Genomic DNA, 13038 nt, shown 5'->3' on the forward strand with positions numbered 1-13038 from the left:
CTCTTACAATGCGTAGATATTCGATATTCGTATTCGTTTATAATGTTAGGCACCGCACGCCCTCAGCATACAAATGAGTGTCCAAAAATGTTCTTAGCAATTAATTCAGCGGGGCTGTCGATTGGGTTGGGGCGAACGCGGCGATAAAAGCTTAACTGACTGAAGTCGAAAAATTTGCCGCCACATTCACATTTCGCACAAACAGCTGTGCAGCGCAGTGTGGCCGCGTATGCATGGATATAATATACCGATACGCGAACGGTCACCCTGGTGCAGGGGCTGCCAACCTGCTGCTGTCCCAATGGACTCGTGTCTATCGTTATCACTTTTTAAAATATGCAATATTCACCGATTTATTTGTTCACTTTTCTCATAATTTCTATAACAGTTGTGGTATTGATTGATAGCTAGCCTACGATTTAAAGCCATAAAACACAACATTACTTTAGTTGATTTGATCTCTGATAAATGTGTGTGTGTGTGGGTTGTGTGTGTGTTTTCCTGTACCTGTACCAAAATTTCATTGCCCCAAATCCCACCCGAAATCACCAAATCGTTTGGAGGATCAGGTCAGACCAGACTAAATCCCTGCGTTTGCTGTATGGCCTGCAGTAGTTTGTATTTGAGGCGCTCCTTCGTCTTGTAGCGTGGCAAATCCAACAGATTGAAGCACGTGTGGGCCACTGGCAGGAAACGTTCATCGGTGGTGGGTTGTATGGTGAACTGAAAGGATGAAAATGAAGTTTAAAGTTAACTTTACTATGAGTTTAATGCACTTACCCCCAAGGCCTTCATGCCCTGAATGGGTATACGATCGCTGCCAGTTAAATAGAGAAGGAAGCTTCTCTTTTCCGCTTCGGATAGATCATGAATCACCTCCCAGAACCATTTGATCTGCGAGGAATAACAAAATATTTATCACTATAATGCTTGGGACTATCTCACTGTCCACTCACTGTCTCATCGCCGGAAGAGTAACCGTCTTTGTATTCGCAATTATCCTCTAGGGCCTGCCAGTCATACTCCTCATTGCCCACGACCACAGCCATCAGTTCCTCCGGCTGGAATAGGTTTATGACACGACCCGAACAGACCTTCATGAAGCCCTTGTGGAAGGCATTGTAGTGCACCTCCGACGACTTGTTGATCACAAAATCCACATAGAGATCCACAAACTCCTGCCTGTTCTCCAGCGTTACAGCAATCTCTTGGCCATTCGGCTTCAGGCTTAAGTTCTGCGTCTCCCCGAACACATCGCGTGTTACCTCGAAATGCAGATCAAAGGCCTCTGTGAAGTCATCGCCATCATAGTCGAGCAGCGCCTGCATGGAATTGGCCTCCGTGGGCGACAGCTGTCGCAGATCACTCAGATCCACGGGTTTGTTCAGCAGCTTCTTGTAGAGCGCCAGGGGAAAGGGCAGATTGATGATTGTGAAATTGTAGATGGCCAGGCCGCAGAGGACGCCAATGAGGTAGTACATGTTCTCCGTTTCAAAGGTAATGTCCGCGAACCACAGCACGCGCGACTCCTCGAACTCCTTGAACATGCCGTACTTTGGATCCAGTAGATCCTTGAGCAGCAGCATGAAGAACTCCTTGCGCACGCCGCCAGCATCCTCGGCCTCCTCGTCCTGGAACTTGATCTTCAGCGGCTTCTTGAGATCACTCTGCGAGTAGTGCTGCAGCTCTCGAATGGAGTCCTGAACGAGGTTCTCCCGCGTCACATTCAACACAATATACTGGGAGATGGGCATGCCGTAGTTGAGAAGATTAAAAAATGCCTGCTACGAGTGTGGAATTAAGACAGGAATTAGCAGGGGGAACTGGCTTGGCCTGGGCCTACACTCTGTACTCACATTTGTGGCCGCATTGGCCATTGCTGAATGCATTTGGACCACTTGATCCGCCTGCAGCATCGATGTCTTGGCCGACGTATCGAATAGGAATGGAAAATGACAAATGCTAAACTCGCTCGGGCTGCTCATTATCCATCTAACAAACTCATGCTTGACATTCGCATACCAGTCGAGTTCGGGCCAATAGAAGATCTGATAGCTGACGCGCTCCTTTCGCGAATTGTTGATGAGGAAGAGATCTTTCATTACCTTTAGAATAACATGCAAATCGGCATTGTATGGCATTAACTAAGTGAGAGTAAAGGCAAGCATAAATAAATGGACCGTCAATCAGGCAACCTTTGGGGACTCACCCTTTGTGGACCCTCCACCGTTGGATTGATGGGCAGCAGTTTCATTTTGAAACTAATTATGTGCACCACCACATGCAGAAATATGTTAACGACACGCTCGAAATAATCCACTGGCGTTTGGGCCAACCATTTGTGCAGCACCTTGCTTGGGTTCTCCGTCAAGTTGAGTATGGCACTGGCCAGTGGCACCTGCAGCGTCTGGTAGTGTTTGGAGTTCATGAATTCGTGATACAGCGGCAGCAGCAGATACACGCGCAGGGTCTCCACATCCGCCGGGGAGGCCAGCAGCGAGCCAATCAGCTCTTTTGTTACATTATCCAAGATCTAGGAGGGAGAAAACAAAGGCATCAGAAGGGTATTTATGGCTTAGTTATGCAGCTGTACGCACCACCTGCTTGATGCTCTCGTTCTGCACATTTCGTAGATGATCGAATGCCACCTCGGCCGCACTCAGATCCAGTCCATAATTACGTGCAGAGCAGCCAAAATGCTTCTCGTTTGGCAGCAAAAACGAGCCATTCAGGCACGCCTGACTCTTGAAGATCAGCTCCATGGACTGCAGCAGATCCAAGTCGCTTTGGTCACTCTGCTTGAAATGCGCACACTGCTGTGTGGCCTCTGCCGTTAGCGCAAGAATCTGGGATTTGGGTCTGCAAGAAAGACAGGAATTCCATTAGTTGTTTGCAGCAGAGACAACTCGACTCTCTCTCGCTCACTTGTAGCTGCGCAGATCTTCCGGTGGCACCTTGTTCACATAGAGAGTGGTCGTCACAATCGATTGATCTCCGCCGGAGAAGATATGCTGAATGACCACCGATTCCTTGGCTCCTTCGCTCGATTGCAGCAAAGCGGAGCCACTGGGCGAGACCCAGGGACCGATGACCACCTGTGGCAGCGTCAGACTTTTAGTGCCTCGCGATCCCAGCTGCCCAGAGCTGCCCAAACCAAAGCCATACACACGGCCACGGGAGGGCACCAGAGCGAGGGTGTGGCGATTGCCGCAGGCCACCTGTGTGATGGTGCTGCCCATCAGTTCCATGACCATGCGGGGTATCATCTCGTTGGACTTGAAGCCATGCCCCAGCTGTCCGTAGTTGCCAGCGCCGCAGGTGAACACGCCGCCCTCGTTGGTCAGGAACACGGAATACTCATCTCCACAGGCCACGTATCTCACACCCAGCGTGCGCATTGTCTTTAGCTGTGTGGGATATGCACGATTCTCCTCATCGTTGAGCCCCAACTGGCCGCAAGTGTTCTTGCCCCAGCCGAACACGGCACTGGACTTGGAGATGAGGAACGAATGGTTGCCGCCACAGGCTATGGTGGCCAGTGGGATGCCCAAGACGGTCGTGAGCTTCAGCGGATAATTGCAATGCGTCAGCTCCTTGGGAGACTGAACGCCCAGCTGTCCGTAGATGTTGGAGCCCCAGGAGTAGAGCTCGCCACCTGAAAAGAGGAATACTTAGAGGGAATCCTTCAGAGCGGGAGACTCCTGTTACTTACAACTCGTGAGTGCGAGACTGTGATTGTTGCCGCATGCAATCTGCACCACCGTCTTGGACACGAGATAGCGCAAGACCTTTGGCAGCTCAATGATCTCCTTATCGGTGGAATGGCCCAGCTGTCCGCAGTCGTTGTCGCCCCAGCTCAGGATCTGGCCCCAATCGGTGAGAGCCATGGAATGGCGACTGCCACAGGCAATCTGTACGACAACATAGTCCTGCAGCTCCGGTATCAGCACTGCAAGAGGGCGGAAAGGACAAAGGGGAATGGTAGTCATTTGCTGCCTTATTTCCGAGGGATTCCAAGTGGGTTGGTTGGGTGATAGTTTGATGAAGAGTTTGACAAAAAGACAAGACGATATATGAAAATTACATACGAAATGGCGACATACGTGGCCTTTTGGTGGGCAGCTCGTGCCCCAGCTGGTAGTGATCGTTGCTCCCGCAGGCGTACACCTTCCCATTGGCAGTGAGGAAGAGCGTGTGGCGATGACCGCAGGCAATCTGCTCCACCGCCGAATCTGGCATCCATGGTATCTTGCTGGGTACAAGGATCTACAGATAGAAAACCCAGTTAACGAGGCACGAAATGTCGTGGCATATGCATGTCCTTGGGACACACACACACACACGCACCTGCTCATCCTCGATGCCTCCGAGTCCCAATTGGCCGTGCGAGGTGTCGCCCCAGCAATATAGGGCCATGGCGCTGCGCTCTTTATCTGGTTGCCTGTCCCTCTGTCGCAGTGTTTAGAATTTTCGAGAATGCGCCCCTAAATGTAGCAATGGACATTTCTTTCGTTTCGTTGTGTTCCGTTCTTTCGCTGCTGCTGCACTCAATACGCCCACGCAGGAGTTTCATACCGTGTGTGGAGTGGTGTGTGGGTTCTGTTTCCTGGTTCTGCTTGCCTTTTGTTAACCGAAATTTATATTGTATTTGTCTGTTGTTGTTGTTTTGGCATTTCTAGAAAAAACTAAAAAGAAAAACCGCAAAAACGCAAAAAAACAATAAATTGTGGCCAGTGTGACCGCGGAATTTATCGATAGAATATACCGCACAACTCTAAAAAATATACCAAAAAATAACTTCTTATTTTCAAATTTCCCTTGATTTGGATGTTCTATTTGCTATTACTAGCTAGTCAAGACTCTCAGTGCTAAAACTATAATTTTACCCGATTCATCAATCAATTTGCCACAAGGTGGGCAAGTTTTCAAGACTTCCTTTTGTTGGAATGTTTACAAAAAAGTTTCAAAGTGGAAGGTGATGTTTTACAACCTCAAAAAGAATTGATAAAATAAGCGAACTAGCCCTCACTCACAGCTTTAGTTAAATGTTCTATTTGTTAAATTGTTACTTTGATTTATAACAACTGCAATTGAGAGGAAAATAGCTAATCAAAAGCAAAGCATCAGTGGTACAGATATTTGTTATTTGACAGGCAGATCCTGTCTGCCTGCCCGCTAAATTCAAACTCAAATTAGATTCATTCGCGCACACATATTTTGTTTACGAAGGTTGAGGTGGAAAAACATTTATTTGATAATTTAAAAAGTGTTTCAAATAAACTTAAATGTAGCAAAATACGCGCCATTATGCATGTGCTGTTGGTGCACACTTACACGACACACATACATTTATGTTTATTCATTTAATTGTATTTATTAATATTATTGTAAACTTATTTCGTTTAGTCGTTTCAATTGCCTTTTGCTTGATATCACCAAAGTAATTTTACATCAATTTCTTCAAAGTTCTAGTCCGCCGCATCCGCATCCTTTAATTTTCCTTCGTCGTAGTTCTTCAGTGAGCTTACAGCTAGGTTTATTTATAGGTTTTACTGCCTCTTTAGCATAGTGAAAATATTGTTAGTTGCTCAGTTTAAACTTTAAAGTGATAGTTTCTGTATACATATGTGTATGTGGCTGTGGTGTGTGTGTGTGTGGTGTTTGTTTCGCTCATCAAAGTCGCACCATTTTACAAATGTTTTTTAGTTACTCATTTTGAATCACAATCACTTTCGTTTCGTGTTAGTTGTGTGCGCAAATTACCAAAAAAAAAAACAGACAAAATCATAGCAAAATTAAATATATGTTTTCGACTTCTTTTATTTTACGCAAAAAGAATCAAAATTCAACGAGAAAGTTCGTTCAGGAGAGAGTTTCGCAAAAATTATGTATGAGCGTGCTTTTAGAATAGTTTTTGTTTAAATGTATTACAAATACGATAATAAATTAAACTTAAATGGGGGCAGGGGCGGAGTGGATATAATACGCTACGAAATCTTTAAGTAACAGCTGACATTTTGCTTCATAGAATGTGTGTTTAAACCGTTTAAATCGCATAAAGTAAACGTCTCGTGCGCACTCTACGACTACAAAATACAAAAAGAAAACCTATATATGTATATAGTACGTGTATATATGTATATATAGATGTGTATATATCCTACAATTGTATGTATCGTAAGTGTTTTTAGGTTCTGTTTCCGTTTTTAGTGTAGAAGATCAGTAATCAGTGGATTCGCTCCCATTCTCTGTAAATGTTTTCTCTTGCAATTCTCAAACGCAGTTTTGTAGCAAAAGTTAGGAACAAAAATGAACTGCTGTTGCATGTTTCCTGCTTATGTTTGTGTTTGTTTCATAAACTGAATAACAAATGCCTTTTCTTTTCTTGTTAATTGATAACCTCTTGATCTAGCTGTATGTGTGTGTGTTTGGGTGTGTGTTGTGTGTGCAGGGTATAACAAAAAGTCTTTTTAAAAAAATTAAACAAATAATAATTGGAAAAACAAATCCTAGGCCTGACGGAAATTCGCAAAAATGCAGTTAATACACAAAAAGGGGATTCGCTGCAATTCACATATAATACGCTACGCTACAAGATTCGCTGCGATTGGTAGTTGGTGGTTGATTGGTTGGTTAGTTGGTTGTTTCCTTCCCTAATGCCTAGGTCTAGTGCACGTGCTGATGGTGGGCAGCACTGGGCGGCGCAGTGCCAAATACGCTCATCAGATCACCCTCGAAGAGTGCAATAATCAGCATAATTCCCACGCCACTAAGCATGCCCAGTATCTGCAGCAGAAACTGGGCCAGCGACTTGTGTGAGGCCGATATTTCAGGCATCTATAAAAAGGAAATATAATTAACAATAATTAAAGATTAAGTGCACATTGCTTCAACCTACCATATCGACCAGGGCAATGTATATGAACAGACCCGCTGCAACGGCAAACATCCATTGGGCCACATCCTGCGACTGGCCAAACGCAATGCCAAAGATCATGCCAATGAAGCTGAGGACACCCGTCAGCAGATTGTAGTACACAGCCGATTTCACCGACATGCCCGCCTTCATCAATATGGCAAAGTCGCCCAGCTCGTGCGGCAGTTCGTGACAGAAGACGGCCAGCGAGGTGGAGAAGCCACCGGCAATGTTCTCGGCAAATGCCGCACCAATGGCCATGCCATCGGTGAAGTTATGCAGCCCATCGCCCATGATGATCATCCAGGCCACGGCGCTCAGCGTCTCGGGCGGCGAATGGACATGCCCATGTCTATGGCTATGGCCATGATGTGACGACTCGTGCTCCCTCAGGATAACAGTCACATGATCGTTCTTGCCATCCTTGCCACCATCCACCGCCTTGCTGTTGCTGTTCGAAGCGGCATACACAGCATTCCCATCCAGATCCGTGACAATCGTGTTGTTATCCTGCACCTCCTGATGCGGATGCTGCTGGTGGTTGTTATGCTTGTGATTGTGGTGGTTCATCTCCACACAGTTCGTGTGCAGCGTGGAGAGCAGCGACTCTGCGGCAGCTGCCATTTCGCTGGAACCATCGTGATCGGAGAGTCCATTGCGTAGCTCAGAGGCGGAAGCCGCATCGCCACCTGCTCCTGCCGCAGCGGCAGCCACTCCATCGCCGGGCAGATGCATCCACTCGCTCTGCTTGTTGTTCATCGTAATCTCATCGTAGCAGTACGGATAGGAGCTGTACTTTTGCTTGCAGATCTTATCCCCAGCCACAGAGTTGTTCACCGATGAGTCCGGATCGCGCATCACCTTCGCACGCGATGGCTTCTTGGTCTCCTTCTTCTCCACGCTCTTGCGCCACTCGGAGATCATGGTCAGAGCATGCTCTGTTATGTAGAAGAAAATGATGCCGCCCAGGCAGCCCAAACCCTTCATGATCATGCCACGCTCATCCTGTCCAGCCAGCGACTGTGAAAGCGAACACAGAAATTAGCAAACCCAAAAGAAGGAAAACAAGTCCTTTGCTACTCACATGCGGCAGTAAATGAAGCAAGGCATCGCCCGTCATTGTGCCCACGGCCAACGAGACCAGATACTGGATTATGTGCTTGTAATACCGGGAGCCCATAAAGGGAATAATGGCCACACCGACCAGGCCGAGGATGCCGCAGGCAAACACCGAAATGAAGGCATAAACCCACACTGAAGTGAAAGACATTTAAGACAAAGAACTGAAAGCAGAGAGCAGACTCTACGCACCATAAAACATATCCTTCTCTGCGACCAGCAGCTTCTCCGTGCTATCAATCTGCGCCAGCACATCCAGATCTATGCAGCCGCCAGATTGTGTCCACAATTCGTGCAGCAGCACGGGACACAGATGCAGCACATCTCGTTCGCTGAGTGTAAAGTTTGCGCTGGCCTCTGGGCTTTTGCTGCTGCTGTTCTGTGTCAGCTGGGGCGCGCACACAACATTGGAGTTGGTGCCATTGTTGCTTAGGGTGCAGTTCTTTAGCTGAAGCTCCTGTCCTTCCGTCTCCTCGCTGTGACTGTGACTATGATGGGAGAGATCGTGGGGCTGGACATGTTGCACCAGACGACTAGCAGGAACGCACTAAGTAAATAGGAAAGGAGAAATTAAGTTGAGAAACCCGCAAATAAAGAGCATTCATCCTCTACTTACGGTTCCCTCGCTGGCGACCAGTGAGGGCAGATTGATCTGCTGCAGGAAGCTGTTAAAGCCACTGCTGTCCATCGCCTCCTGCTGGGCCATCAGCTTGTCTAGAAAGTATCTGGTGATCTGCGGGACTTGTGGCTCGGAATGGCCATGGCCGTGACCATGGCCATGCTCCTCCGCATGCCGCTTGTTTCTTCTCGAGGGCGGACTTGTGCTGTAATTTTGGGTATCGTCGATAGCTAGCTGCTGTCTCTGATCGGTGGTTTCACTGGAGGGACTGGAGAGTCTGGTGTAGACGCGCGCATTTAGCTGCTCTTCGCTGTGCTTCACTGTGGCGCCTGCTAGCAGGCTCTCCACATGATCCTGACAGTGCAGGCGATGGGCACAGAGGAGGCAGACCACACAAACGGCCATTATGTGACGCGCCATCTTCTCGGCCGCCTATTCCTTCGCCTCTCTCTGCGACACAAAACAAATGCTAAATAGTTGTGGTTGATGCTGATTCCTTTTTTGGTTGATTCGGTTCACTGGCCAGCAATCATTGTATATATTCAGTCAGTCAATCAAGCGATCAGTCAATCAATCATCAATTCACGCGCTCAGTTCTGATCTGCAATGGAACGTAAAAGAACAGAGTATCGGGGGATTAGACAAACAAAAAGACAAACAACCAACACACAAATCGATCTGTTTACTTATGTAGATTCTACTCCACTCTAATCGTTAGCTCGTTATCCCCAGCCCACACTCATTAAGACCACTTACAATACACCCAACCCATTTGCCTGCCTGCCCCATTTGGTGGCTCATTGCATAACCAAAATAGTCGTCAGTCAGTCAGTCAACCAAAGCGGAAGTTCAAGTTCGTTTGGCGGCCAACGAATGTAGGAGATGTGGATGTGGATGTGGATCGACACCATCCAAATATGGGAAAATGCTCGATAAAAACCGACAGCAGACCAAGCAATCAATTGGGCGGCTTTCAGGTGCTCAAAACATTGTCCATGAATGGCACTCAATTTCGCTGCATTCTGTAGCACGTTTTTGCAAGAGAACTACACCACATCAGTCATTGATCTTGAGCTAGGATAGTCGTTTGGAATAATGCATTAAATAATGATCTTTAAGCTGGAAACACTTTGGCACAGCAAACCACACAAATTGCTCGCAAAGATCTACTTAAAGATCTTTAAACTCGAACCACTGTAAGAACCAAACAAAACACTTTCTTATAGACATTTTCAACTTGCTTTGCTACTCGTTTTCCAATCAATGTCCAATCATAATGCACAACTTACACAATATTTTACTTGTTTTTTTCATTACATTTTTACTCCTAACTTTAATTGCTTCGACATTTATTTGTGATAACAGCAGAAGAGAGATGTGCCATTGTTTTTGATTAGAGTTACATAAAGTACACTCTACATATATGAACCCCTCACTTTTATTATCTATTTCTTTATCAAGGGTGCTTCTGGCATTGGTCTGGGTTGTGGTCTGGCCTGCAAACGTCACCGATGCCATGCGTTCGCCTCGATAAGTGAACCTCAAATGACGGCACGCGCCAAAAGGCGAGACTTTTCGAATTTCCACCAAACCGAAAATGACTGAAAATTGCTTTGTTAATGTAACAACTTGTTGTTGCTGCTGCTGCTGGCTGTTATTAGACTTTTCATGCGGGGGCACGGGACAGACCTCGGACAAAATTTTTGCAATTGCGCATTAATGCCACAAGCTCCACGACAGTTCCTGCATTGCTATCCAATTTATTGATAAAACTTGGGCGAATATTTACGACACAGAGCACGGCGGGGGAAGGGGGTCCGGGGGGAGTTGTGCCGCACAAACGGAAACACGTGGGTGGCCAGGTGGGTGCCGGCCTGCCTGCTGCCTGCCCGGCTATCGACTTAATAAAAAGGGAAAGCCAAGCCGAAGCCAAAACAAACGTCACTGTTGTACGTTGCATAAGGCGCAAGCAAAGAGGCGCGTCAAGGTCACACAGGAAGTGGGCGGCGCGGCCCTGTCATTGCACATTCGCCATTGACAAGGACACGCATTGGCCCTGAAGGTTGCGCAGGATCAAGGTGGATAGCAGGAGGGGTTCATACAAAAGGTTGCGAGTTCATTTGAAGACTTTCCACAGTCACTTGTTGAGCAAATTGGAAACGTTCAATTAAAGTTTATAAGATTCCCGAGCATGTTCCTCCTGTCTGTCCTTTTATGATCAATTCTGCAGCAAACTTAATTTCGTTTCAATAAAAATCAATCAATCAAAATAAAGTATGCAAAAACTCTTCCAAAATCTGCGCCAGAAATGCCAAAAATCTGACCCCACAATTCCCGTCGCCCAATCAATCCCTGCAGTCAGTCAATTGGTCAAGTGATGGCCCCGCCGCCGCAGCCGCCATTGACTGATTTGTTTTATTATTTGTTACTTTATTTCTTTCATTGTTTTCTGTGTCTTTTTTGCGTTATCTGTTTGTAATCAAGCCTCATTTGAATTCAGTTCGCGTGATTTTATTTGTTAAATGAAATCACTGAGAGAAAAACTGAAATTGACTGGGACGCGGGACGCTCGGTTTTTATTTCTCACTGAATGTCTGATAAACTCGTAATTGTTGAGCGCAGTGAGATTTCTGTTTCATTCGTTTGTGCCAATAAATTCAGCAATTAAATTCACTTTCTTTCTGTTTCTGTCTGCGAGTCTGGCACGCATGCGCACAGCCGTCGATTGGTGTTGCAATTAAGTTAAAAGATATTCTAATAGCTTCTTCGTACCGTAGCCCATTTATAACTACAATGTACACTAGCTATTATAGCACTCAATATTGAAGACACTGAACCCGATCCGTACCGAACCGAACCGCACCGCACCGAGCCGAACCGCCAACTGAGCAGCGCGTCACTTTCCGTGCGATTTATAAGCCCAGTTTCAATTGTGGCCATAAATGTGTTGGGGTGTGTAGGGGGCACACATTAAAGCATGCCCATGATCGGAGGGAGGCGTGCAATACTAGATGGTTGCGGAGGGGGCGTGGCTGATTTCAGACCCTGGCTAAAGCAAACAAAAAGAGAACATTCCGCGAGCTACTCCAAGTTTGGACCACGCTGTGGATGGATTACTGCACTCTGAAATTAATCTTGATTTATTGATGGAAATGTCAATATGTTAATGCTTTTATTTAAACCAAATCCGACACTTTTAAAGCTGTAGGTTTAATTTAATCTTTACTTTAAATTGGTTTTTGCTAGAATGCTAAATCCACATGTGGCGCTATGCTTCAGATTTTTGCAACTTTTCAGTAATTTCAGTCAATCAAAAGAGCAATTGCTGACTCAATTTTTCCATTTCACCGAATTTAAAGTTTATATTTTATAGCCAGGTCATTATTTCAATGTAGGACTTGTTTGTAGAAGAGTCACGTAAATGCGAGAAATTATTACAAAGTTCCTCCTTAAAATCGTATTAAATTTACGGATTGTGCAACTTATTGAAAAGGCCACCTATTAAATCGATACATTTACGCAATATCTATATACCATATGCCGATCGTTTATGGGAAATTTCTACAGCGTTACATCCATGAAAAGGTACATCTCTTGACCATTTGGAGTATCTATAGAGTATCCAACAGCTTAAATAAATTCCTTTCCATGGGAACCCAACTCCATCAAGAGATCTCCAGCACGACATCGAATATGTTTACTTCAAAGCGTCTGCTCTTTAGTCCAAAAGTCAAACAAAATTCTGCCGAGTCAACGAAAAAGGCGTTCGCATGATATCTCCCCTGGACAACTTGAAACCCCAAAGAGCCCTTTCTGTACTCTAGAAGACATTGCCCCCTCTGTCTGTATGTCTGACTCAGTGAAATGAAACTTCGCATGATATCTTCAAATAATAAGCTACAATTTCATGGCAAAACTCTCAACCTGAAACATGGGTGCGGACTCAACAGATTATATTTCGCTTGATATCTCCAGAACATAAGTGGAAATTTTCGGTGTTTATGCTCAATTTGTTTAAAAATTCTTGGAACCCATTAACTGACTCAACAAAATCAAATTTCGCATGGTATCTCCATTTGCAAAAACTGAATTTTTCATCGCCAAGCATTCCCTTGGTTGGCACGTTTCTTAGCTAAATTTCGCATGGTATCTCCAGTTCATAAGAACAAAGTTTTCTGCTCACTTAACACATTTTAAAGGATTAATTCGTTGATTTTTGAAGCTTCCATTTGGTCTGGAAACTTTCCAACTTGTTGCTGACTCATGCGAATCGATTTTCCACAGAGATATCCGCCTTCAGAACTGAAATTTCACCACACTCAACCACACACACAGAGAGAAACCAATTATAACAAATTTCGCAGCTGTTTTTGGCACTCTGCAA

At 45.6% G+C, this 13038-nt stretch overlaps 2 protein-coding genes across 9 annotated transcripts in view; both read right to left on the bottom strand.

Moving 5' to 3' along the window:
* LOC117895137 (zinc transporter foi) overlaps nt 1-13038 on the bottom strand; it is a 39952-nt gene that overhangs the window by 5977 nt on the left and 20937 nt on the right. Inside the window, exons 1-6 of one of the 4 annotated variants that reach the window (XM_034802559.1) lie at nt 11456-11545; nt 8652-9255; nt 8228-8582; nt 8001-8170; nt 6899-7936; nt 5376-6837 (exon numbers count right to left, since the gene is read on the bottom strand). In XM_034802559.1, the coding sequence (XP_034658450.1) occupies nt 6667-6837; nt 6899-7936; nt 8001-8170; nt 8228-8582; nt 8652-9074 (2157 nt within the window). In that variant the 5' untranslated portion in view covers nt 9075-9255; nt 11456-11545 and the 3' untranslated portion in view covers nt 5376-6666. Of the gene's footprint in view, nt 1-5375; nt 6838-6898; nt 7937-8000; nt 8171-8227; nt 8583-8651; nt 9256-11455; nt 11546-13038 lie in introns of those variants that run through there. The other 3 variants (XM_034802560.1, XM_034802561.1, XM_034802558.1) reach the window with 3 other exon arrangements.
* Nucleotides 327-4684, bottom strand: LOC117895131 (probable E3 ubiquitin-protein ligase HERC4). Of its 5 annotated transcripts, none has more exons than XM_034802547.1 (10): nt 4348-4684; nt 4089-4266; nt 3713-3949; nt 2936-3655; nt 2598-2863; nt 2210-2533; nt 1857-2144; nt 957-1784; nt 781-894; nt 327-723 (listed from the first exon to the last, which is right to left on the bottom strand). In XM_034802547.1, the coding sequence occupies exons 1-10, from the start codon at nt 4414-4416 to the stop codon at nt 571-573; spliced, it is 3177 nt and encodes a 1058-aa protein (XP_034658438.1). In that variant the 5' UTR covers nt 4417-4684; the 3' UTR covers nt 327-570. The 5 variants fall into 5 exon arrangements, with proteins under 5 accessions (XP_034658438.1, XP_034658440.1, XP_034658436.1 ...); XM_034802549.1 differs by having other exon boundaries at nt 2598-2859; nt 2926-3655; nt 3713-3996; XM_034802545.1 differs by having other exon boundaries at nt 2598-2859; nt 2926-3655; nt 4348-4683.

Source organism: Drosophila subobscura, chromosome J, assembly GCF_008121235.1.
Source record: "Drosophila subobscura isolate 14011-0131.10 chromosome J, UCBerk_Dsub_1.0, whole genome shotgun sequence".
In the NCBI taxonomy this organism is placed as follows: domain Eukaryota; kingdom Metazoa; phylum Arthropoda; class Insecta; order Diptera; family Drosophilidae; genus Drosophila; species Drosophila subobscura.